The 26,170-nt window shown below is 38.4% G+C and overlaps 1 protein-coding gene across 1 annotated transcript in view; it reads right to left on the bottom strand.

Annotated features, from left to right (window-relative positions):
• PIK3C2G (phosphatidylinositol-4-phosphate 3-kinase catalytic subunit type 2 gamma) overlaps nt 1–26,170 on the bottom strand; it is a 274,899-nt gene that overhangs the window by 165,928 nt on the left and 82,801 nt on the right. The window contains exons 13-16 of the mRNA XM_059682311.1: nt 17,143–17,274; nt 11,768–11,882; nt 7,763–7,893; nt 4,655–4,843 (exon numbers count right to left, since the gene is read on the bottom strand). Of these exons, the coding sequence (XP_059538294.1) occupies nt 4,655–4,843; nt 7,763–7,893; nt 11,768–11,882; nt 17,143–17,274 (567 nt within the window). The remainder of the gene's footprint in view (nt 1–4,654; nt 4,844–7,762; nt 7,894–11,767; nt 11,883–17,142; nt 17,275–26,170) is intronic.

The following is a 26,170-nucleotide window of genomic DNA, read 5'->3' as shown; positions in this document are numbered from 1 at the left end:
TAATAAAGACATTTTCTTATGAAACATTCCATAAACTTTACAAAATTATTAGTTGACACACTTAATTTTTTAAAATAGACCAAGGTACATTTTAATCAAACAATAATAAATTGTAAAAAAAAAAAAAAACAGTTGATGGTTTAGAAACTTTAAAAAGTTGTTTCATAAGAGAATTATGCTTTAGAAATATAAGGATTCATTGTTTTTACCTTTATGATTACTTTTAAAAAGTTTTAATAGCTTTGGTGAGATATAATTAAAATGCCATATAATCCACTCAAAGTGTACAATGCAATGGTTTTGAGCATGTTCCCCGAGTTGTGCAACCATAACCACAAAAATAAACTTCATATCCATTAGCAACCATTTCCCATTTCTCCCAACCTCCCTTGGCCCTACGCAACCACTAACCTTTCTGCCTCTATGGATTTGTATTTTCAGGACATTTCTTACAAATAGAATCATAAAATATATGGTCTTTTGTAACTTGCTTCTTTCACTTAGTGTGATGTTTTCAAAGTTTGTTGATGGTATAACATATATTAATATTCATTCCTTCTATCTACACTAATGAAAGACAAACATGCCAATTAACTGTACCTTCACTACACCTTAATCCACTCCCACCAGCCAATCAGAGCGACTATATGCAAATTAACCCAAACAAGATGGCGGCCGGCAGCCATGGAGCTGGAGCAAGCAGGAGGCTTGGTTGCCCCAATGATGGAGGAAGCCAAGCTTCCTGGCCGGCTCTGAGCTCCACTCAAAGCAACAAAGTTTCAATTATAGAAGGTAAATAAATCCCAGAATAAAAAGAAAAAAAAAAGGGGGGGAGGCTTGGAGTTTCCGTCGCCAGGGGGCTTGGCCAGCCTGAAAACGGCCCTTAGCCCCTCACCCAAAATGGCCAGGCACCCCAGTGGGGACCCTTCACCCTAAAGGGGGAGTGGCCAGCCTGAAAAGAGCCATCAGCCCCTCACCCAAACTGACCAAACCTCCATGGGGTGAGGGTCCCCACTGGGGTGAGGGGCTTGACCAGCCTGCAAACAGCCATCAGCCCCTCACCCAGGCTGGCCAGGCACTCCAGTGGGGACCCCCACCCTGAAGGGGATGTGACCAGCCTGCAACAGCCATCAGCCCCTCACCCAGGCTGGCCAGGCACTCCAGTGGGGACCCCCACCCTGAAGGGGTGTGACCAGCCTGCAAACACCCATCAGCCCCTCACCCAGGCTGGCCAGGCACCCCAGCAGGACCCCACCCTGATCCAGGACACTCTTCAGGGCAAACCAGCCAGCCCCCACCCATGCATCAGGCCTCTATCCTATATAATAAAAGGGTAATATGCAAAACCCTAACAGCAGAATGACTGGGAATGACTGGTCACTATGACACACACTGACCACCAGGAGGCAGACGCTCAATGCAGGGGCTGCCCCCTGGTTGTCAGTGCGCTCCCACAGGGGGAGCTCTGCTCAGCCACAAGCCAGGCTGATGGCTGCCAGTACAGCAGTGGTGTTGGGAGCCTCTCCCGCCTACTCAGCAGCACTAAGGATGTCTGACTGCAGCTTAGGCCTGCTCCCTGCTGGCAAGTGGACATCTCACAAGGGCTGCCAGGCTGCCAGAGGGATGTCTGACTGTCTGCTTGGGCCCAATCCCCCAGGGAGCAGGCCTAAGCCAACAGGTGGACATCCTCTGAGGGGTCCCAGACAGCAAGAGGGCACAGGTCGGGCTGAGAGACCCCCCCACAAGTGCACAAATTTTTGTGCACCAGGCCTCTAGTTATCAAATAATATTCCATTGTGTGAAGTGCCACATTTTATTTATCCATTCATTAATTGATGTCCATTTGTGTTGTTTCTATCTTTTTAGCTATTATAAATAATGCTGCTCTAAACATGAGTGTTTGAACTGAAATATTTTTATTTATCTTGAGTATATACCTGTGTGGAATTGTTGAATCATTGGGGTAACACAATGTTTAATATTTAGGGAACTGACATATTGGTTTCATTTTACATTCCACCAGTAACATATGAGATTTTAAATTTCTCCACTTTCTCACTAACACATATTTGTCTTTTTTATTATAACCATTTTATTGATATGAAGTGGTATCTCATTGTGGTTTTAATTGCATTTTTCTAGTGGTTAGTTATGTCATGTATCATTTCATGTCTTTATTGGACTTGAACATTTTCTTTGGGGAAATAACTATTTAGATCCTTTGACCATTTAAAAATTGAGTTATTTACCTTTTTGTTGTTGAGTTGCAAAAGTATTTATATATTCTGAATAAAATTCTATTATCACATATATGATTTGCCTAAATTTTTTTATTCTGTGAATTGTTACCTTTGCATTTTGAAGCAACTTTCTATTAGCCAATCAGATCAGGAATGATAAAATAACAATTGTGTTAATATTCTGTCTTAATTGAACAAAAAACTAGAAGTTAGTAAAAAAAAAATACAGATTTTGGCTATTCTTATATATCTAAATCAGGAAGATAGGTTAGGAGTAAGATGGAAGTGAGTCTACCTTTTACACAAGGGTCTTAAAATACAAGCATAAACTGTGAATGATCCCAATGAAACCAGTCAATTTTTAATTGATTTTCTTACGGTATCATTCTCTTATTAATTCATTCAACTGTATAAGGTAATGTGAGTCATAAAGAAAATGATGATTCTCTCAAAAAACATAATTTAAATGTTAAAATAAGGCACAAATAATCATAATGTATTTTAGAAAGTGACTGATTCAATATTGAGTAATTACTATGTCCCAGGTATTAAGCTTTTGGGAAATAGACACACTAAAATGATCTATTTTGCCTTCAGTAGCTTTTAGTTTAATGTAGACAAAAATCACACGTTTCACATGTTTCTTGTAAACACATTGGAATGAAATGTAACTTATAAAGTATTAGAGCACTGTACTACAAGAAGTGGTCAATTCCAGGACCCACGGAGAAGCATTATAATAAAAGAAAAACTTCAAACTCAACTAACAAAAAAGTTCTCCCCTTTCCTCCTTCCTTCCTTCCTTCCTTCCTTCCTTCCTTCCTTCCTTCCTTCCTTCCTTCCTTCCTTCCTTCCTTCCTTCCTTCTTTCCTTCCTTCCTCTATTGATTATCAATTATCGGTCTGTCATCTGTCATCTATTTGTCATTTATCAAGGAAGAGTGGGCATCTGGGATCACATTCATTAATTGAAGAAACCATAAAACTGAGAAAAATCTCCAATGTGAGAAGTACCAAAAAAATGTAGGATTCTAAGAAAATTTGTAAATTTTGAACTTTAAAGACTGAGAGAAACCTAGTAACTCATAAATAATAGGAAAAGATAACAGTTTTCCACCCCACAAGTTTTATAAATGACACTGATTTAAAATAAATCTAAATAAATCAGTTGGAAAGTCCTGTGTGTCACTCTCTGTCCCACCTTTGTCCTGTCAGGACCTTCAGAGAGAATTCAGAATAGAACTGGGCTCTGCGATTCTTCTCTGACTCTAGAGTCTGCAGACTTTCTTCATGGCATTGGTGAGCTGATGTAATCATGATGTTATCAGGACAGATTTAAAATATTTCTTCTTGGCTTTGAATATAAAATAGAAGCCAAGGAAGAGCTGCTTCCCCAAACAAGAGCCAGGTAACACTCTTGTTCCCACACGCTTTCCCTTAACTAGTAGAAGGCATCATTCCCCACCCTCAACCCCCACCTGGTGAATTTTCCCTCCTTTTCCTGCAGAAACATCTAAAGCAGCGGTTCTCAACCTGTGGGTCGCGACCCCTTTGTAGTCGCATGACCCTTTCACAGGAGTAGCCTAAGACCATCCTGCATATCAGATGTTTACATTATGATTCATAACAGTAGCAACATGACAGTTATGAAGTAGCAACGAAAATAATTTCACGGTTGGGTCACAACATGAGGAACTGTATTTAAAGGGCCAGAAGGTTGCGAACCACTGCTCTAAAGAGACATATAAGGGATTATTTTTTAATTATTATAATTGGCAGATGAATTGTACACCTATGTAGAAGCAGGGCATTTTTTCACATTTTGCATGTTTAAATAGTAAAGAAAAAATATGATTCCAATTTTTAAAAACTTTTTTCTTTTTTAAAAAATAATTTTTATTACTTTCAGAGAGGAAGGGAGAGAGAGAGAGACATCAATGATGAGAGAGAATCATTGATCGGCTGCCTCCTGCAAGTCCCACACTGGGAATTGAGCCCACAACCTGGGTATGTGCCCTGACCAGGAATTGAACTGTGACTCCAAGTTCATAGGTGGACACTCAACCACTGAGCCATGCTGGCTGGGCAAAACTTTTTTCTTTGAGAAGGGAAGAAGTAGAGAATTTTAGTTTTCCATAGTTCATTTTTTGGGTTATTTCTCTAAGAGCAATAAGACCCGTTTCATTTCAGGAACCATAGTTATTAATTGTACTTCAAGTTTAGTACAGAAGGCATAATTATAGCTTAGATTTGTTTAAAATGTATATTCATAGTTTACGTTTACCTACATTTAATATTCATAGCTATTAAAATTGGAAATACAATATCTATTGAATTTTTCATCTAGTCCAATATTTTTTCTCTTCAAATTTTTCTTATCAGTAATTACTCTCATGCTTGTTATATAATTGTTACCTGGAAGTCAAAAGTCCAAGTGCTTCTAAAGGGTGAGAAAATTTCCATCTTCTCAAAATGGAATGCATTTCTGAAGTAGTTCTTTCATCCCATCCAGGGGCACTGCCCAGGACCAAGGGAAGGGAGCAGTTTTCATTATTGCAGTAGAAGCGATAAAACCATAAGTATCTTCTCTTTTCTTCAGAGAGTCTGTAAAACCAGATTGTAATTTACTAGAAGTTTCTATACTTACAAAGGCTGCTGCAAACACACAGTATAAAATCTTAGTTTTTTAAATTTTAGTTTAGTTTGGAAAGCAAGTCCTTTATCTTCTTGGAACAGTTTGATAAGGGTATTTCATCAGCTTATCTCCCACTAACTTTATTATTTTACAGAAAAAATAAAAATAAAAGCTTGCTTCAGATCATTCACATTTATTTTTTCCTCCCTGTTATCATCGCGACTTAAAAAAAAATGATATATTGGTGGGCAAAATCTCTGTCTCCTTGAGAGCAGACAAAATTTATCTGAATCCTGCAACATGTACTACTTAGAAGAGCAATAAGCAACCACTTACTTTCTTTACAAATTTACTTAGACCAGATGAATTCTTTCACCTCAAAGCAAGTTTCAACAGAGTTCAGAAAACTCTTTGGTCTAAATTTCTAAAACAAAGATCTCAATTCATCCTTGGATTCTGGCATTACATTCTCAGAGTTCATTGAGAGTTTTGAGTTAATGCCAGTGAATAGAACTTCCTTAAATGCCCAACTATTTCCTCCTGGAGAGTAGCGCCAAACAGAAGATCTAAATCTGGGACGAGGGCTGTTGACTCACTGACAGCCTATGTTTTGCTCACACTCCAGCAGAAGCATTCCGAGCCAGAGTTCAGCTGCAGAGCAGCGTTTCTCCTGTGACAACGACGGCTTTTGTACACTGTCTCTTACAAACTGATGCTCTGTTGTTCACCTCACATTAGCTAAAAACTCCCAAGAATGGAAACGAGAAATATTAAGTATTTTAAAAGTCAATGTTTCTCTATAACTTCTTTTAAAGGTATCTTCATCTGCACAATGAAGGAATTGGATTATAGGTAATGTCTAAGATATGTTTGGGTTCCTGTTTTCTCACTACCTTCTCCAACAGAAAGCCCTCAAAAGAAAAAAAAAACCATAACAAAATTTTACTAAACTACTAAAATTATTAATTTTGTTCTGATGAAATTCCATTTTTCCCCAATATTGAATAATGCATTCCCCCCCCCATTAACTTCTTTAATGAAACATTATTTACAGAGAAGGAAATGAACAATTCAATACATGTAGCAGGTAAAAACATAATCCTATTAAGATATAAATAGTTTTTTTTTAATGCCACCAGATGCAAACACTGGTATGACTTCTTGCACCCTATGTTAATATTCCTTATTTTAAAACTTCATATAAATGGAATCAGTAAATACTCTCTCATTTATGGCTTTTTTCACTTAGTAGTTTTGGAAAGGATCTAATGTTGAGAATATTAGTGTATTTTTGAGACAATCATATTTAAATGAAGAGCTATAGGATGAGATGATTCACTTATAAGAAGAACTGGGGAAGGAGTATTTCTGGTAGTGGGAAAAGCAAGTAAAAAAGGTCTTGATAGGGAGGGGAACTAGCACATTTGAAATATATGAGAGGGACTAATGTCATTGGCTTGAAGTGAATGAGGAAAGGAGCAATACAAGTCAAAATGAAAAAGCAGGGCAGTAACAAGATCATCTAAAACAGAACTTGATCACACTCAATATCTCAGCTTTGAATGGCCCAAACTTATTCTTCCCCTAGAAAATGACTCTATCTTCTGCCTTATTGATCAATTAAAAAATGTGTATTCTCCATTGAGTTAATTCATTCCTCAGTTTCTCAATGGGCTAATCCTCTAATTACTGTTAATCGTCAAGTCATATCTTCTCAACTTCCAAGGTATGCCTCTCAAATCTAGCCATTTCTCCCAATGTCCCCTGTGATCCCTTTAGTTACAGCCACTATAATCTCTTACCTAAAATGTCACCCTAACCTTCCTGCTGTACTGCTTGCTTCCACTCTTACTTTCTTGCCAATCCATTCTTTAACTTGTGATCAAAGTAATTACTCAAAAAGATTATTCAGGTCATGACTCCCTTGCTCAAAACCGTTTAATTATTTCTCATCCTTAGGAAAAAATTATGTTCTATATCTTATCTATATATTACAGTAGATTTGTAAAGAATTACTTTCTTAGTTCTACGTTTTTAGCATGTCATTGATGAACATAGTCAGTTGTAGCTTAGATATTGTTGAGTGTTAAGTACAAAGTCCATAATTCTCTCTCTGTCTCTCTTTTTTTAATCCTCACCCAAGAATGTTTTTTCATTGATTTTTTTAGAAAGAGTGGAAGAGAAAAGGAAAGACAGAGATAAATATCAATGTGAGGGAAACTCATTGATTGGTTGCCTCCTGCATGCGCCCTGACCAGGGCCAAGGCCGAGGAGGAACCTGCAACCGAAGTACATGCCCTGGACCAGAATGGAACCCAGGATTCTTCAGTCTGCAGGCTCTATCCACTGAGCCAAACCAGCTAGGGCCATAATTCTCTTATAGTTCTTCCTGGGGTTTGGTTTTAATCAGAGAATTACTGTTTGACAAAATCAAAGCACTCTTTAGTCAACAATTTAGTGCTATTAAAACATGGTTTATTTCTGTACTTTTAAAATCTGCTAAGATAATTAAATTTTGCTTTTCCCTGTTTACTAAAACAACTTTATATCCACTTTGATGATGGTTAAGCAATGGTTTGTCCCTGTTAAATGCTTATATATATTTAATCACTTTGTTGTTTGAACTGAATGATTTCCAACCTTTTTATTTTCCTTTGACTAAAGTTAAAGTTGCTTAATACTGCAGGAAAAAGAAACTTTAAAAAGCATACAAAATTACTAATTTAGCTCTTAACATTAATTGGTTATCCCACAGGTATAACTTTAGTAAATGAAAGAAGTTATGTGGGAGGGAAGGTTCACTCTTTATAAAGTTATGAACACTTTCATATGACTGATGGTGTCATGAATAGCAGGCAACATTTACTCACAAGACCTGGGTCACTTACAGTAAGGGAGACTGTTTCTGTGAAAGTCTGGCAATATGTTTTAAACACTCTTTCGGTGGTTCTTCAGGATTACTTCTACTGTCTTCAACATCAAGTTTCACATACTCCCCCTCTGTAGCTGGAAAGTCAATCTGAAATAAAGAAATGGTTGCCATGTACTGAAAACCTCAAAAATGCTTTATTAATTTAATAAACTCCATCATAGATTTGTAGAAACTAAAGGAAAACTCCTGTATTGTCTGTACCATTTATTACTTAAAAATAAGTTTTAAAATAATCATTAGGGTTTGACTTGGTATTTAAATATATACGGTATTTAGAAAATCCTCAATTATGTATATAATAGGCATACATTAGTAATCTGTAATATTGTATCAGGAAAAATGAGAAAAAATATTAACATGTAAACTTTTCATAAAATTAAATGATTATAGCCTTTCTACATTTAAGAATTAAAACATATTTCTATTATTAAATGATGAAAATGATAGATGGTAATTATACTTTTTTTACATAATAACTTAGAAAAATAGAGTTATTCTATGTTCATTTCTACTTCATAAAAGTCTGTGAACCATTATGTAGGCATGAGAGTGAAATCTTCTCTGGTAAAGTCCAGTTTTGCAAGTACATAAGCAATGGAATATTTTGGATCAGTGTGGGGTATGCTGTCTTTGAAGGTGGGAGTTTTGCTAGGGATGTGGCTCTATTTGTGTGAAGCTTGTGGTGTGAAGGAATCTGAATCAGAGCCCCAGACTCAGAAATAAACTTGCATAGATACTGTCAATAAAACTTTAGAAATGAATGAGACCCAGCCATTCCACTGCTAGGTACATATTCAAGATAAATAAAAACTCACATCCACATACAAACTTGTACATGAATGTTTAAAGCTCTATAATTTATAGCCAAAAGGTGAAAATAATCTAAGTGCACATTGACTAATAAATGATAAAGTGTAGTATATCCATCCAATGTAATATAATTCAATAATAAAAAAGAAATGAGTACTGATACTACAACATGGATGAATTTTGAAGCATTATGCTAAGTGAAAAAAGCCAGTCACAAAAGGTCACATTTTTATAATTCTATTTATATAAAATGTACAGAATAGGTGAATTTATAGAGACAGAAAGTAGATTAATAGGTTTTTAGAGTTGAAAACAAACGGATGAATAGAAGAAGGTGATAGCTAAAGGTTATGAGATTTCCTTTTGAAGTGATAAAAATAAAATTGATGGTAGTGATAATTATACATATCTGTAAAAATATTAAAAGCCACTGAATTGCACACTTTAAATGCAATTGTATGGTACATCAATTATATCTCAATATAGCTTTTTAAGAAATTCTGCCAGGTAGAATATATATACTAAGAATAGCAAAGAGTAGCAGATGGAACCCTTGAAAACTATCAACAGTGAGGATTAGGAGGAGAAGGGAGCTGAGAAGGAGACAGACAAAGGATAACCAGAGAGAAGTATGAGGAGAAACATAGAGAGCAGTAACACCAAAGACCAAGGAAAAAAGTGTTCTGTAATGGGGAAGAGATAGACAGGGCCAAAATTATAGAGAGGGCTAGTATGAAGAGGACTATTGAATTTGGCAAGTAGGAATTAGCATGCTACCTGACAACAGTTAAAGGTAGTGAGGACATATAAGCAGAATATAATAAATGGGACATGAATGGGGAGGTGAGGAAGTAGGAAAACAGAGAATAGGATAAGAGCAACATTAACTCTTAGTTCTTAAATTGTGATAGAGCCACTCTACTAGATTGTATAAGGGGAGAGACAGGAAATCAAGGGAGACTCAGGACTGTGAAATCATGCAATAATCTGTCTCCATTACTGAACTCCGATCCACTTCATTTTATCCACTGCTTCCAGTTAGCAAATCAACCACAGAACACTCCAAAAATGATTGACTGGAAGGAATCAGGTCCTGTGACATCATGTCTCTTATCATACTGGGTCGGCTACAGTGTGGCAATAACTACTCACATGATAAAGACAATAAAAAAAGTATAGACTTGAAAGAACTTGGAAAGGCATAGTATAATCCTTTTTTTGTACAGAGGAGAAAATTGAAGGTGAGGTCACTTCACAGCCATAAAATTTTCTGTTAAAGAGCTAAGTCTAGAATCCACATTTCCTAAATCTTAGTCTGATGTCTTTTTCTGAGATTCACACTGGCTCCTTAACACAAACACTAATTGCAGAACTTCTAATTTCCTCATCATCTCATAATATTTAGGTTGAAAATTCTGCTCTAAATTTAGCTGTATGTAATTAGAGTGATATCTGTTATTAAGGGTTTTAACTTTAATGCCTTAATAACTCTCATTTTATTTTGTATATTTCATCACCAATTAAGAATATTCTGAGAAGTTTCCCTTTATGTCTGTACATGAAATTATTTTGTAAAAATCAAATTATCTAACTTTTTTGCACACGATGGAATATTTACATGCCGTCCCCCACCCTTTTGTAAGACAAATTTCGTGTGATCCCAGGTGTCTACTTGGAAATCTATGCTGCTGTTAAATACTTGACATTTCTCTTCAGATTCCGCTTACCAGGACCTGTGTCCCTAAGCAGTTTCTCCCCTCATTTGAGAAGAATCAAGAACAGTCTCCCTTACTTCTCTTCCACTGCTGCCAGTACAGATCCCTCTAATCACGAATTGATATCCACAAAGCTCTGGCAATGAACAGACTTGGAAGATTTTGGTTGAGCTGAGGTGGTGTGTGTCTGGCAAGAAATAGTCTGATAAAAATGTATTAATCCTCTGAAAGAAAGGTAGTTGGGCTTTACAATGGAACACCTGCTAATCAGTAAGCCATCATTTGTTGAGTGTCTGTGATTGTGCTAAGATCCAACCTGAACAGCTACTCTTTGTTATCACTGTGTCCACAGCTTAGAAGTGGATGGTTGGCTACCATCTGGTGGGGACCTCATCCCTCCTTCAGAGTGGAAGCCATCTTTCTATTAGTATTGCCTTCATTTTTGCATTTTTAGCATCTTGTTGTTCATCTTGCTAAACCTTATATCTCACACCCCTTACTCCCAAACCTTGAAACTAAAAAGCCTAGAAGCAATGATCTCCACCTGAGGGCAATTTTATTCTCAGAGGGTATTTGACAGTGCCTGAAGGCATACTTGATTCTCAGAACTGGGGAGGTGCTACTGCCATCTAGTGGGTAGAAGACAAAGATGCTGCTAAATATCCTTCAGTGCACAGAATAAAGAATTATCTGAAACAAAATGTCAATAGTGCAGAAGTTGAAAAATCCTTTTCTAGACTATCCTGCAAAGAAAGCAGTTCCAGTTTTTCCTAAAGAGAATAAGAGTCTATATTCCCCACATTTTCAATGTATGGGAGTGGCCATGCTTCAGGTGTCTGATAAATATGATTACTTGCAATCATGAACTAATAGGGAGTTCTCAGCAGTAAGAACCAAAGCCTGAAATCATTCATCACCTTTCATTCATGATCACAAAAAGTAGAAAGGCTTTAAGAAAAAAGAAAGTGCAGTATAATGGATGGATTTTGTTGCAGTTTCTCCCCCACTACTCAGCTAATTGCTAGTCATTTCAGCAACGTACAATAACAAGATTTTAAGGAACATGACACAATGCAGAGGCAGGTGTGAATAAGGTACCAAACTAATAATATATACCAATGACTTCTTTCAGACAATGGAAAAAAATAAATGCACATAATGAGTATACTAATGGCAGCATTCCTTCCCTCTCCTTCATGATCCTGTTGGATGGAGAATGGCTTGAAATTGCTATTATATAAGCTGGGAGAAAAAGACTTTGAGAATACTAAATACAAAATAAAAGCTGTAGAGATTTTAAAAATCCCAGTGGCTGGAGGAAGAGAAGACTATAACATTGTGTGATCCTAAAAGAGAATTGTTTCTGTAATTGACAATAAGCTACCGATCAACCAATACTTGCCTTGTGTGCTTTAATCTCATTGTCTGGCACTTACCTGCAGGATCACAGGGGATGGTTGGCCTATATCCCACACTCCTGGAGCTATTATTTCGATGGGAGGCTCACTGTGTAATGTCATGCTGAATAGCACAGACCCAAGAATGATTTTGCTGCAAGAGAAAACACATACAGACAGGAGCCACTTGATGAGGGAAACTATTATTATCTATAAATGTTTTCTTTTGAAATATAAACATAATCAGCTGGCTTCATTTAGTAGCAGGAAGAGAAATACAATATTCCATAATCCTACATATTAATTAATAGTTCATTTCTAATATCCCCCCACACACGGCTATGTTTATAAGCTATCTAGATTTATTTTCCACATGACAAAGTTGTTTTCACAATGGTTAACTCTTGAGAACATTTTTTTGCCCCACAGAATGACTAAATTCCCTGGGAATCCATAAAGATATGGGTCTAAAATGTATAGAAAGAAAATACTTAAATTAACACATGATCTGCAGAATCAAAATAGTGGGACTTCACAGGAGGAGTACTTCTGAATCTTTGAGAAGACGTTGTAAATTACCATAGTAAATGAGAATGCATACAGGAAAGACTTTAAACAGGAAGAATTCATGGAAGGTTTTAACAACTTCAGTAACATCCAAATCCACAGAGATCCTTAAAGGAATTAAAAAGGAAACTATACCTGGCTGTATATATGAATTCAATTATTGGTAAGCTGTTCCAATGATCACTGCGAACAGCTTTTGATTTTAAAATATCAAATTAAATGTAAAACTGAAAGGCAATAAAATTAAAGTTTATGAAGAACTTTAAGGCATCAGCTGAGTCTTTTTGAAAACAGCATAGACTTCCATCTTGCCATTTAATGAACACTATGTGAAATAGGATGAAAACGCCAGCAAATAAAGCTTTCTTTAGACCTCTAGATTTCTGAGGCCTGCTTTCTTTATTTTCCATATCTGGAGATTTTTTAAAAAAGTATCTGCTTAGGGGAGTATAATTTATAAACATTATTGTGCAGATATTTTTAAATAACCCAAGAATATTCTTCTAGCAGAACAAACTTGGAGTCTTTATCCTTTTGTTTCATCCCTCCCTCATCTTGAGAAAGATTTTTTTCTTGTATAACATTACCAGGGAGCCAGTATTAGCAAGCTAAAATTTAGCTTAATGAGGTAGAAGTAAAAAATATATTAATGTGATTTCACTTCTGCCTTTCTTAAGTTATAACCTTCTTCAAAATGGTGCAAAGTACCCATCTGCTTGGAAACAGTTTGGATTAGCTCCAGGCAGAATGAGAAAGGAAGAAGGAGAAGGTCAGATGTTAATGTTCTCCACAGCATTTATAGAAAACACTTGTGTCCGCAGTAAAGGGTTAACAGGAAGGAGGGAGGAAGGATGTGGTATATCTGATGGAGAATGTGGTACAGAAAAGGCCACCACTTTCTGGCAACTCAGGATGGTGGGAAACAGAAGACAATGAGGGAACAGAGTGAGTGTGTGTGGCAGACACAGATGTTCCAATTGTTCCCCTCTTCTGGAAGGCAGATGGGAGGAGTGTTAGATAAGGGAATATAGGATAATGCTGAAGGTGGGCGGGGGTGGGGGGCTCTAGAAAAAGCTAAATATACCTGAGGGAGGGGCTTTCCAAAAGGGGGCGGTCATATGGTGGGGACAAGGGCATTTGTGCTAAGAGTGGGGATAAGATGAACTCAAATAGGAGTCACAGGTAACCTCAGACGGGTCTATGGTGCCTGTAAGAGCCCCCCTCACCCAGGGAGTGTCAGTAAGCCCTGGTCAGGCTGGGAGAGCACCAGGCACTAGTTCCCCTAGCTGTAATAAGTAGCCACAGCTTCAAAAGCGCCTTTGATTTGGATATCAGAGGTCAAGTCACCAGGCCAAAGAATCTGTTTCTTTTCTGATCCTGTGTCTCCAGATATCCTCTTAGGAAGAGGCAGTGTATCAGGAGGACATCGGAATGACTGAGCATTATTTTTTCAAAAGCGACTGTGCACTTCTAAAAGGACTATTTAAATTACTGAAATGACTAATTTTTGGTCATCAGTGGAAGGTTTTTCCTCTTCATTAATTATAAGGTAGGAGGTCATGAGGAAAAGTGTGATATATTAGTAGCATTTTTCTTTGCATCTAAGATGTATAATGAGTTATATTTATGGCCTTGCTATACTTATATGCCTTGGCCATGTTTCACTCTGAAAAACAGAGTGATCTAAGCTGATTTCTACAGAGGATGAGGTGACTCAAGAATAAATGTCAGTGTCTGTCATCTGTCTCCTTGGATGGAGTCTGGATCAGTAGTCACCATGGCCTTAATTCTGAGGCATATGGGGGAGAATGAAGTCAGAACACTTGCTTTAAGTATATGTATGAGGAGATGTATCAAGCAAAAAGGCATAGGGAGAATGGACTTCTAGCTGTCCAACTGAGGCTGATACACTTTGAGGCAATTCAAGGAGGAAAGGATGCCTGGCACCATTTGTTGGGCTCTCTGTGTGCTTAATAGTAGCTAACTTACTTTCTGATAATGGACTGCACCTAAAAATCTTTTGAGATATTGTAAGCATGGTGGAGAGAATAAATTTCCATAGAGTTCTGGAAATAGAAAATGTGAGGAGGAGGAAGATGATTAGTGGGATTAAGAGGGGAAGAGTGTTGGTGGTCTCCCAGGAGACTTCATTCAGGGATAAGTATCTCTGAACTGAAGAATTTACCACAATCTAGAAATGCTAAGCAACTATTATACTATTTGTTTTGCATTTAAGTAGAAAAGTAGCTCTTAACAATTGTTCAGGTGTGAATAACACTTTCATATAGCAGTGAGGAGGCATTGTGAATACAGCATAGATGCAATAGAAGTTCTGTCTGAAAAAGGGAGGATTGCAAAGCTGCTATGGCAGTGGTTATCAACTTTCCTAATGCCATGACCCTTTAATACAGTTCCTCATGTTGTGGTGACCCCCAATTTCATTGTTACAAGTTGAACATAATTAAAGCATAGTGATTAATCACAAAACAATATGTAATTATATATGTGTTTTCCGATGGTCTTAGGCAACCTTTGTGAAAGAGTCGTTTGACCCCCAAAGGGGTCACGACCCACAGGTTGAGAACCACTGTTCTATGGGCAAAATTTAACTTTTGTACTTGTGACATATTTTTCATAGGCATGAAGGCGAGTTTATGCACTTGAAAATGTCAGTGTTTATATTTATTTGTAGACATTCTTGGTGCACCCATAACTGATATTTCTGCATTTAGTCACCATTGGTTCTTCTGAAACCCATGTCTTAGAACCACAGAGATAGGAAGCTTTTAATTCTTCATATTTTCAGGTCTTGTGTATGTTAAAAAAAATAAAGACATAAGTAAGTGCTCATTACAATTCCACACAGCTAGATATGGGTAATTCAAAATGTAATAAATGGCAGATTCAATACCAAACATTTATAGGCAAAGGCATTCTGTGAAAAGTGGCCTATTTGCTATGATCTGGAAATATCTGTATCTGATGAATTGGGTTAGAATCTCTGTAACTTGTAGCAATAAGCTCAGTGGGAGTCATGGAATCTCCCAATTGCCCCAATAATAGATTTCTGAAGTCTTATGAAGATCTGGACTTCTTTAAATTGTTCAACAAGGGAGAGAGGCAGATTTTTCTGATTTTCATAAGATATGGCCTTTTGGAAATACAGTTACAAGTGCTTATTCAAGTTGTGTTTGCTGATGTGATGTGTCATCATCCATAATCTGACACTTTTCCTCAAGAAAACACCACCTACTATCAGTCCCAAATGGCATTACTTAAAGATGACCACCGTCTATGATCACTTACATATAAAATGTTTACCAGTGGTAAGTGACTTATGACAAAGCAATATGGAGTCAGTATTTTTACTATTATGACTATTTAGAAAAAGATCTTGAAGATTAGTTTGAAACACAGTAATATCTTAAACATTCTTATATATTGAACATGTATTGATTGCCTATCATGTGCAAAGTAGTGTGGTGGGTGATTGAAGGGAATCAAATAGATTGAATTTTTTTCAGTGAATAACTGGAAATGTTATTCCACAAACATGTTAGATCTTACAAGCACTGCAGTTGAAACTTTAAAGAAATTCACTCTTGAAAAGAAAGGGCATGTGTATAGCTCCTTCTAGCAAGAAAGTAATGAAAGCTCTAACCCACAAATCAGATTTTTGAAATATTTGCTAACAGCAGTAGGTGTTATTTTAGGACAAAACTGTTTTTTTTGCAGACTTCATGAAATTTTATTTCCATTCTAAATCTCATGTAGGAATTGATTTTTTCTCAATTCAATTTAGTAAACAAATCTCTAATGATTGCCTATTCATGAGGTACTATATTAGGTGATAGATGTTACAAAGATAAATCTATTCCCTTTCCTCAAGAAACATATAAGTAGAAATAGGCTATAGCATCAAAACAAATAATGGAGCAGGACACAAACACACACACACACACACAAACTCACATACCAGGTCAGAACTAATCCAAAAAAGTCAATTTTAAAGATTTATGATGATTGTTCTGATAATAACTTATTTATATTGACTAAACATGGGAACTAAAAACTAATGAAGAATTTTCTTAAAATATTTATATTACCAAATATTTTTAAAGCAATAGGGGCAGAAAAATTCTTTATAACACTATTAAAATAATAAAACAATTATTAATTTTTCAATTTGATTTTAAAGCAAATCTTGTCATGTAAAAAATAACTAAGCTGATTTATTTAAAACATTTTTCCTTAATGGTATAGAGAATCATGTAATTAACTATCAAATATCCAAAGTATTATTAGTTCTAAATAGCTATGGTTAAATCATCAGGTAATTTGCAATGGCCATTAGCTCCAATAGAATATCTGAGCTCATAGTTGGCTTACTTTTCTGAAAATATCATTATAAAGTTGCAAATATTTCTTCTTGGCAATAAAAGGTCAGTAAACCAGTGAGTTACATTGTGTAATTTTACTTCATCCAGAATTCCTTGATTTACATTGTTTCTATATGATAGAATTTAGCTAAATAATTTCGAAGTACTAAATGCAGAGAAATTGGCTGGTTAGAGAAGGAAAAGCAATTGTAACAGGTCCTGCCAGTAACTTTTCACTGTGAATGATCTAGTGGGCAAGTTGAACATGAAACCTGCATTCAAACCCATTTCTACACTTTTTCCCACTCCCACTTTCAATAATCATGATTTATGCTGAGCTACCTCAATTTTAGGATAAAATTTTCTCTTGATTTTTTTCTCATTATGCTACATACTGCAAAATATTTAGTTTCAAGGAGGCTTCTTTATTGGGATGGGAGCTGTGTTAATCGCACATTATATACTTACTCTTTTGGAAACAATGGAAGAGAAGTCCAGGCCAATATCTCTGCATTGTTGGTGGCACAGTTAATCCCAAACAGTTTTATAGTGAGCATGGATTCCTTTGGAAGTGATTTTATTTCAAGAGGAAAAGTGATCCTTAAAATAAATTTAAAAAGTAGATTATCAATTACAATGTTATTTTATTAAATATTTGAACATTTGTGTTTAATATTGTAAAAATGAAAATATAGCAGAATAACATAGAGTAATGAGATTGTTTACTCAGTGAGTATTGCTAAAATTATAATTTTTACATGTAAGGTTTTTGTTTTTTTAATTATGATAACTTGAGTACTTATCCTTTGCAAGCACAGAAGAATGGTTCACATTGTCTTAGAGAATGAGGGGATAATCAAAATGGCTAAATTGGCCATAATCAGATGGAGATTTAGAAAAGAATATTCTAAGAAGAGAAAAGTACATGGACAAAGATATATATATATATATATATATATATATATATATATATATATATATATTAATTGTAGCTGATAAGTAATGAGTGGCTCTCTGTGGCTAGAACAAGAGATGTGATCAAGCTGTGGAAAAGTTATGGATTATGCAATTAGTAAATAGGTGGTTGCCAGAATGCTTAAGAACTGTGAATTCCAGTTTTTTTCAAGTTTTTTCCTAATGGCAAAAGGAAATATTTCAGTGAGAGGTTAAAAGTATAGAAAGTTGATAATAATTTTAAATATGAACTATTCTGAGTTACTATGAGGTCCTAGAATTTTGGAGGTTGATTGTTGGAATACAATTTCTAGGTATGTCCAGGTGAAATAGCTCCAAATTCAGACCATAGATGAATTGTAGATACAGGCAAAAATAATGAATAAAAAAAACCTCTTAAATGTGGGTATTGAAGCCATCAAGGTATATAAGAGAATGTATAGAAGGTTATAAGTGATACTCTGAGACTAGGGAGGATTAACCTGGGTGACATAAGTATCTAAGAAGAGCTTTAGACAATAAGCTAAGAGTGTGATCTGTGGTCAGGGAGAAGGGTATCTTTCTTTTCTTTCTGGAGTCATCCTGGTTATATAGAAACTAGAGGTCCAGTGCACAGATTCATGCACCAGTGGGGTTCCTCAGCTGGGCCTGTGGGGGATCAGGCCAAAACTGACTCTCTGCATCCCCCAAGGGGTCCTGGATTGCGAGAGGGCAGTTCTTGGGTGATGCACCCTGGAATTGGGCTCTCTCCTCTCTGGTTCTGGGTGTATCACCCTAGAGTTACAGCTGCCAAGTCACTGCAGCATCAGCAGCTCCTGCATTGAGCGTCTGCCCCCTGGTGGTCAGTGCAGATCATAGATACCAGACAGAGTGTCTTCCCCCTGGTGGTCATTGTGAATCATAGCTACCAGTCAGATGGTCGAATGGTCGGATGGTTGTTTAGGCTTTTATATATAGACTAGAGGCCTGGTGCACAAAAATTTGTGCACTTGGGGGGGGGATCCCTCAGCCTGGCCTGTGCCCTCTCACAGTCTGGTACCCCTTGGGGGATGACCATCTGCTGGCTGAGGTCTGCTCCCCAGGGGACTGGGCCTAAGCTGGCAATTAGACATTCCTCTGGCAGCCTGGCAGCTCTCGGGGGATGTCCACTTGCCAGCGGGGAGCAGACCTAAGCTGCAGTCGGACATCCATAGCGCTGCTGAGGAGGCAGGAGAGGCTCCCACCACCACCGCAGTACTGGCAGCCATCATCCTGGCTTGTGGCTGAGCAGAGCTCCCTCTGTGGGAGCACACTGACCACCAGGGGGCAGCTCCTGCATTGAGCGTCTGCCCCCTGGTGGTCAGTGTGTGTCATAGTGACCAGTCATTCCCTGTCGTTCTGCTATTAGGGTCAATTTGCATATTACCCCTTTATTACATAGGATAGAGGACTGGTGCATGGGTGGGGGTCAGCTGGTTTGCCCTGAAGGGTGTCCCGGATCAGAGTGGGGGTCCTGCTTGGGTGCCTGGCCAGCCTGGGTAAGGGGCTGAGGGCTGTTTTCAGTCTGCCCGCACCCTCTTCAGGGTGGGAGTCCCCACTGGGTTGCGTGGCCAGCCTGGATGAGGGGCTGAGGGCTGTTTTCAGGCTGCCTGCACCCCCTTCTCTGGTGGGGATCCCCACTGGGGTGCCTGGCCAGCCTGAATAAGGGGCTGAGGGCTGTTTTCAGGCATGCCAAGCCTGCAACTGAAGCTCCCAGTCTCTCCTTTTTTCTTTTTTATTCTGGGGTTTATTTACCTTCTGTAATTGAAACTTTGTTGCCACTCCAGCTCCAAGGCCGGCTGGCTGAAAGCAGGTTTCTGGGGTTTGTTTAGCTTCTATAATTGAAACATAGTTGCATTTTGGAGCTGTTGCTTTCAGGCTCAGAGCTGGGCAGCAGCAGGCAGGGAACCTTGGCTTCCTCCATCGCCAGGGCAACCAAGCCTCGTGTTCGCTTCAGCTGCCTGGCTGCTGGCCGCCATCTTGGTTGGCAGTTAATTTGTATATCACCCTGATTAGCAAATGGGAAGCGTAGTGGAGGTATGGTTAATTACCATGTTTGTCTATTATTAGATAGGACTAGTGGCCCAGTGCACAAAATTTGTGCACATTAAAGGGGGATTTATTGAAGGAAATATTTTAATATTGCTATTTCCCCTTTCTCTATAATAGAATGTCAGAGATGAAAGAATATTAGTAAAATGTATATGAAAATCTTCATCCTGTCAGAGTCTAGGGCGCACTGTGGGACCCAGAGTCAAGTCCCCGTATAACCGTGGTGCCTCCAATTTGTGTGAGACCCAGACCCAGCCGGCCCCACCCCCAATGGGCAAGATCCAGACATGGCCGGCCCCACCCTTGTCAAGCCATGCTAGTTGGGGGGGCACAGCCTCAGGTCCCCTGGCCTGGCACCGGGTGGGGGGGTGCAGCCACAGGTCCCCTGGTAAGCCCCACCAGGTAGAGGGAGGGTGCAGCCTCAGGGCCCCCATCAAGCCCTGAAGGGTGGAGGGAGCAGCCTCAGGTCCCCTGTCAAGCCCCGCCAGGCTGGGAGTTCAGCCTCAGGTCCCCCAGCACACCCTCAGGTCCCCTGACATGGCGCTGGGACAGAGGGCATGGCCTGAGGTCCCCTGGGATGGGGGGGCCTGCTTTGAGGTCCACTGGCCCAGGCCAGGGGGTGTGGCCTCAGGTCCCATGGCCCAGCGAAGGAGATTGGGGTGTGGCCTCAGGTCCCCTGGCCCAGAGCCAGGGCAGGGGTCATGGCCTGAGGTCTCCCAGCCTGGTGCCAGGGTGGGGGCATGGCCTGAGATCCTCCAGCTTGGCGTCAGGATGGGGGTGGGGGCGCAGCCTGAGGTCCCCTGTCCAGACTTGCCGGGTGGGGGATGCAGCCTCAGGTTCCTGCTGATTGCTCGTTAAGGTCTATTAAGGGAACTCAGCCTCCGCTGTGGGTGCAGCCATCTTGACCGTTCCCGGTGTGATGGTCAATTTGCATATTTCCTCTTTATTTGGTAAGATGACCAGAGAGTCAAGATGGTAGCCAGCAGGACAGCAGTGGAGAGAGAGTGTGAGTGAGTGAGGGAGTGAAAGGGAGCGTGGGGATGTGTGTGGTATGTGTGTATGTGTGTGTGAGTAAGGGACAGTTTGATGCTGCAGGACTTTTGGGGGCTGGCAGACTGGGCTCTTTTAGATGGGGAGCCCCTGCTACAGCTGCAAGCACTTCCAGGTGGCTGGCACTGGCACAGAAACCACACCATTTTGAAGGGAAGAGCTGCTGTGACTAGGAGCCCAGCCTCATCACCATCCAGACTGGCCTCAGACACCACCCAGGACCCTACAGCCATGCTGGCCAAAAACCTGCTACCTCAGCTGCAGACCCACAGACAAAGGACTCCAGACTCCTCAGCCTCAAGCTCCTGGGAATCCTAGAGTGTGCAACCCTCCCAGTGGCCCACTGCTGGAGCACAGGCCTCATGTGTCCTGGCATTTGGGCTCCCTGATGACTCTCAGGGTGTGCTACCCTCCCACTGACCCACCACATTGGTTAGGGGTCTAGCACATCCCAGCACCTGGACTCTTCAGTGACAGCAAAAATGGGGAGACAAAGAAACAACCCCCAAAGGAAAGAAAAGGAGGAAGCACCAGAAAAGGAACTAAATGAAATAGAGGCCTGCAGTATGTCAGAAAAAGAATTAAGAGTAAGGGTCATACAGTTCATAAACCAGATGGATGAGAGTATCAACAACTTATGTAAGAATCAAGAGGAAATAAAAAATGATATACTTACAATAAAAATCACAATGGAAGGTTTCACCAGTAGACTAGAAGAAGAGGTGGACTGAATTAGTGAGTTAGAAGACAGGGCAGAGAAACACACCCAGTCTGAACAGCAATTGGAGAAAAAAATTAAAAATAAAGAGGAGAGCCTAAAGAAGCTTTGGGACAACATAAAACAAAGTGACGTATGTATAATAGGAGTGCCAGAATGACAAGAAGAGTAACAAGGATTAGAAAACCTATTTGAAGAAATAATGACAGAAAACTTCCCTGATTTGGGGAAGCAAAAAGTCACACAAGCACAGAGAGTCCCAGACAAGATGAACCCAAAAAGACCCACACCAAGACACGTCATAATTAAAATGACAAAGGTTAACGGCAAAGAGAGAATCTTAAAGGCTGCAAGAGAGAGACAGAGAATTACCTACAAAGGATGTTCCATTAGATTATCAAATGATTTCTCAACAGAAAAAGCATCAGACCAGAAGGGAATGGAATGAAGTATACAAAGTCATGAAAAGCAAGGGACTGAATCCAATAATACTCTATCCAGCAAGGCTATTAATCAAAATTAAAGGGGAATTAAGGAGCTTTGCAGACAAAAAAAGGGTAAGGGAGTTTATCACTACCAAGCCACCAATGCAAGAAATGCTAAAGGGACTGTTGGACTGTTGTAAAAAGAAGAAATAGAGAGGGAAGAAAGAACACAGGCATAAAGAATAAAAATGGATCAAACAAATATCTATCAATAATCTTAAACGTAAGTGGACAAAATGCTCCAATCAAAAGACTTAGAGTGCAGCCACTCTAAGGATAAGAAAACATGACCCATAAATATGCTGTCTACAAGAGGCCCAGAACAAAGGACTCACATGGACTGAAAGTGAAGGGATGGAAAAATATTTTCCAGGCAAATGGAAATAAAAGAAAATCTGGGGTAGCAATACTTATATCTGACAAAGTAGACCTCAAAGTGAAGGCTATAACAAGAGACAAGGAAAGCCACTTTATAATACTAAAGGAATTGATACAACAAGAGGATATAACTCTGATAAACATATACACACAATGCAGGACAACCCAAATACCTAGAAAAATTCTAGAAAATATCTAGGTAGAGATTGACAGCAATACAATCATGGTAGGGGACTTTAATACCCTATTTACATCACTGGATAAATACTCTAGACAAAAAATCAGCAAAAAACCCCCAGCAATACTAAATGATTCACTAGATCAGATGGACTTAATTAATATCTTCAGAACATTTCATCCCTAAGTTATAGAATATACATTCTTCTCAAGTACACATGTGACATTTTCAAAGATAGATCACATATTGGGGCACAAAGTGTCTTCAAATTTAAGAAGATTGAAATCATATCAAGCATCTTCTTAGATCACAATGGCATAATATTAGAAATCAACTACAATAAAAATAAAAATTTAAACACTTGGAGGCTAAATAACATGTTGTTAGATAATTATTGGGTTACCAAAGAGATCAAACAAATAACAATGAAAACAAAACAATCCCCAAAATCTATGGGACATAGTGAAAGCAGTCCTGAGAGGGATGTTCATAATATTATAGGCTTACCTTAAAAAAACAAGAAAAACTGGTAATAAATTATCTAACACTACAACTTAAAGAATTAGAAAAAGAGCAACAAGAAAAGCCCAGGGAGAGTAGAAGGAAGGAAATAATAAAGATCAGAGCAGAAATGACATAGAGACCAAAAACAATATAAAAGATCAATGAAACCAAGAGCTGGTTCTTTGAAAGGATAAACAAGATTGATGAACCTCTAGCCAAGCTCACCAAGAAGCAAAGAGAGAGGACCCAAATAAACAAAGTCAGAAATGAAAGAGGCTAAATAAGAACATACCCTAAAGAAATACAAAGGATTGTAAAGAAATACTATGAACAACTCTAACAAACTGGACAACCTAGAAGAAATGAACATATTTCTAGAAAAATACCACCTTGCAGAGCTCAATCAGGAAGAATAAAAAAATCTGAATAGGCCAATAACTATGAAGGAAATTGAAGCAGTAATAAAAAAAACTTCCAGCAAACAAAAGCCTGGAACCAGATGGCTTCACAGGGGAGTTTTACCAAGCATTCAAAGAAGAACTAAAACCTATCCTCAGACTATTCCAAAAAATTCAAGAGGAAGAAACATTTCCAAGCTCTTTCAATGAAGCCAGCATTACCCTAATCCCAAAATCAGATAAAGACACTATAAAGAAAGAGAATTACAGGCCAATATCTCTAATGAACATAGATGCTAAAATCTTCAACAAAATCCTAGCAAATCAGATTCAGCATTACACTAGTAAGATCATACACCATGACCAAGTGGGATTTATTCCAGGGATGCAAGTACGGTACAATATCCACAAATTAATAAACATGATACATTACATAAACAAATTGAGAGATAGAAATCACATAGTCATGTCAATTAATGCGATATGGTATTTGACAAAATTTAACACCCTTACTTGAGAAAAATGCTCAGCAAAGTGGGAATAAAAGGATCATACCTGAACATAATAAAAGCTTTATATGACAAGCCTATAGCCAACATCATACTCAATGGGCAAAAACTAACCCATTTCACCTAAGAACAGGAATAAGACAGGGATGCCCCTCTCACCACTCCTGTTTGACATAGTACTGGAAGTGCTAGCCATTGCGATCAGACAAGAAGAAATAAAAGGCATCCAAATTGGAAAAGAAGTAAAACTGTCATTATTCACAGATGACATGATATTGTACATCGAAAACCCTAAGACTCCATCAAAAAACTACTAGACTTAAATGAATTTGGCAATGTAGCAGGATACTAAATTAACACCTAGAAATCTATGGCTTTTTTATACACCAATAATGTACTCACTGAAAGAGAAACAAACAAACAAACAAACAAAACAATCCCATATACCATTGCACCAAAACAATTAAGATACCTAGGAAAAAACTTAACTAAGGACATAAAAGACCTGTACTCAGAAAACTACAGGACATTGAAAAAATAGATAGAGGAAGATATAAACAAATGGAAGTATATAGCATGTTCATGGATTGGTAGAATCAACATCAACAAAATGTCCATACTACCCAAAGCAATCTATAGATTTAATGCAATCCCCATTAAAATACTAACAGCATATTTTACAAACCTAGAACAAACTCTCCAAAAATTCATATGGAATAATGCTATAGACCAATTCCAGCATGTCATAATTTCGAGAGTTTCATCAAAAGGTTGATGAGACTTGAGGACTCAACAGGGTTGAGTCACACATGTAGTCACCTGTTGGGAATGGCTAAAGGCATTTCCCCAAACCAGAATAGTAAACTGATTGTGGCTGCCAGACAGTTAAAGGGCATCTTAATCTACATGTTATTGCCTCCTACTGGCCAAACACCTGAACAGCCGTAGGCTATTCCCCAAACTGACAATGCTTCTGTACCCTTTGAAACCTTACCATTTGAATTGTCTTATCTCAACCTTGCCTTAGAACAAATTGTGTTAATAAAAGCAAGGGTCCTAGAGAAGGAGGGACTCTTAAGTTCCTTTAGCTGAAAGTCCTCTGACCACCAATGCGTTTCAAAATTATATCTCGTCTCCGGATTCTTTATTAGTCTTTTTAATCTACGCATCAGCCCCTTTTCCAGATTCCTGAACCTTTCTTGATGCTGGGACATGAACCCTGGCAGAATAAAAAATGACCCCAAATAGCTGCAGCATTCTTAAGAAAAAAGAACAAAGTTGGAGGGATCACAGTACCAGATAACAAGCTATATTACAAAGCCACTGTTCTCAAAACTGCCTGGTACTGGCACAAGACCAGACATACAGACCAATATAACAGAACAGAGAATCCAGAAATCAACCCAAGCCATTATGCTCAATTAATATTTGACAAAGGAGGCAAGGGAATGCAATGGAGTCAAGACAGTCTCTTCAATAAATGGTGTTGGGATAATTGGACAGATACATGCAAAATAATGAAACTAGACCACCAACTTACACCGTACACAAAAATAAACTCAAAATGGGTAAAAGACTTAAACATAAGATGGAAAACCATAAAAATCTTAGAAGAATCTATAGACAACAAAATAGCACACATATGTAGTATCAATATCTTTACTGATACAGCTCCTAGGGCAATGGAAACTCAGGAGAAAATAAACAAATGGGACTATATAAAGATAAAAAGCTTCTGCACAGCAAAAGAAACCATCAACAAAACAACTGCATGGGAGAACATATTTACCAATGTTATCTCTGATAAGGGCCTAACCTCTAAAATTTATAGGGAACTCATACATCTTAATAAAAGGAAGTTAAACAATCCAATAAAAAAAATGGGCAAAAGACTTAAATAGACACTCTTCCATTGGATATACAGAAGGTCAAGAGACATATGCTCAAAGACACTAATCATCTGAGAAATGCAAATCAAAACGACAATGAGATACCATCTCACACCTGTCAGAATGGCTATCATCAACAAATCAACAAATTACAAGTGCTGGTGAGGATGGAGAAAAAGGAACCCTCATGCACTGCTGGTGGGAATGCAGACTGGTGCAGCCATTTTGGAAAACAGTGTGGAGTTTCCTCAAAAAATTAAAAATGGAACCCCCATTTGACTCAGTAATCCCACTTCTAGGATATATCCCAAGAAATCAGAAATATAAATCAGAAAGGACATATGTACCCCTATGTTCATAGCA

This window comes from Myotis daubentonii, chromosome 2 (genome assembly GCF_963259705.1).
Source record: "Myotis daubentonii chromosome 2, mMyoDau2.1, whole genome shotgun sequence".
In the NCBI taxonomy this organism is placed as follows: Eukaryota; Metazoa; Chordata; class Mammalia; order Chiroptera; family Vespertilionidae; genus Myotis; species Myotis daubentonii.
Note: the sequence above shows the minus strand (reverse complement) of the source record. Positions and strands in the feature narration are given on the sequence as shown.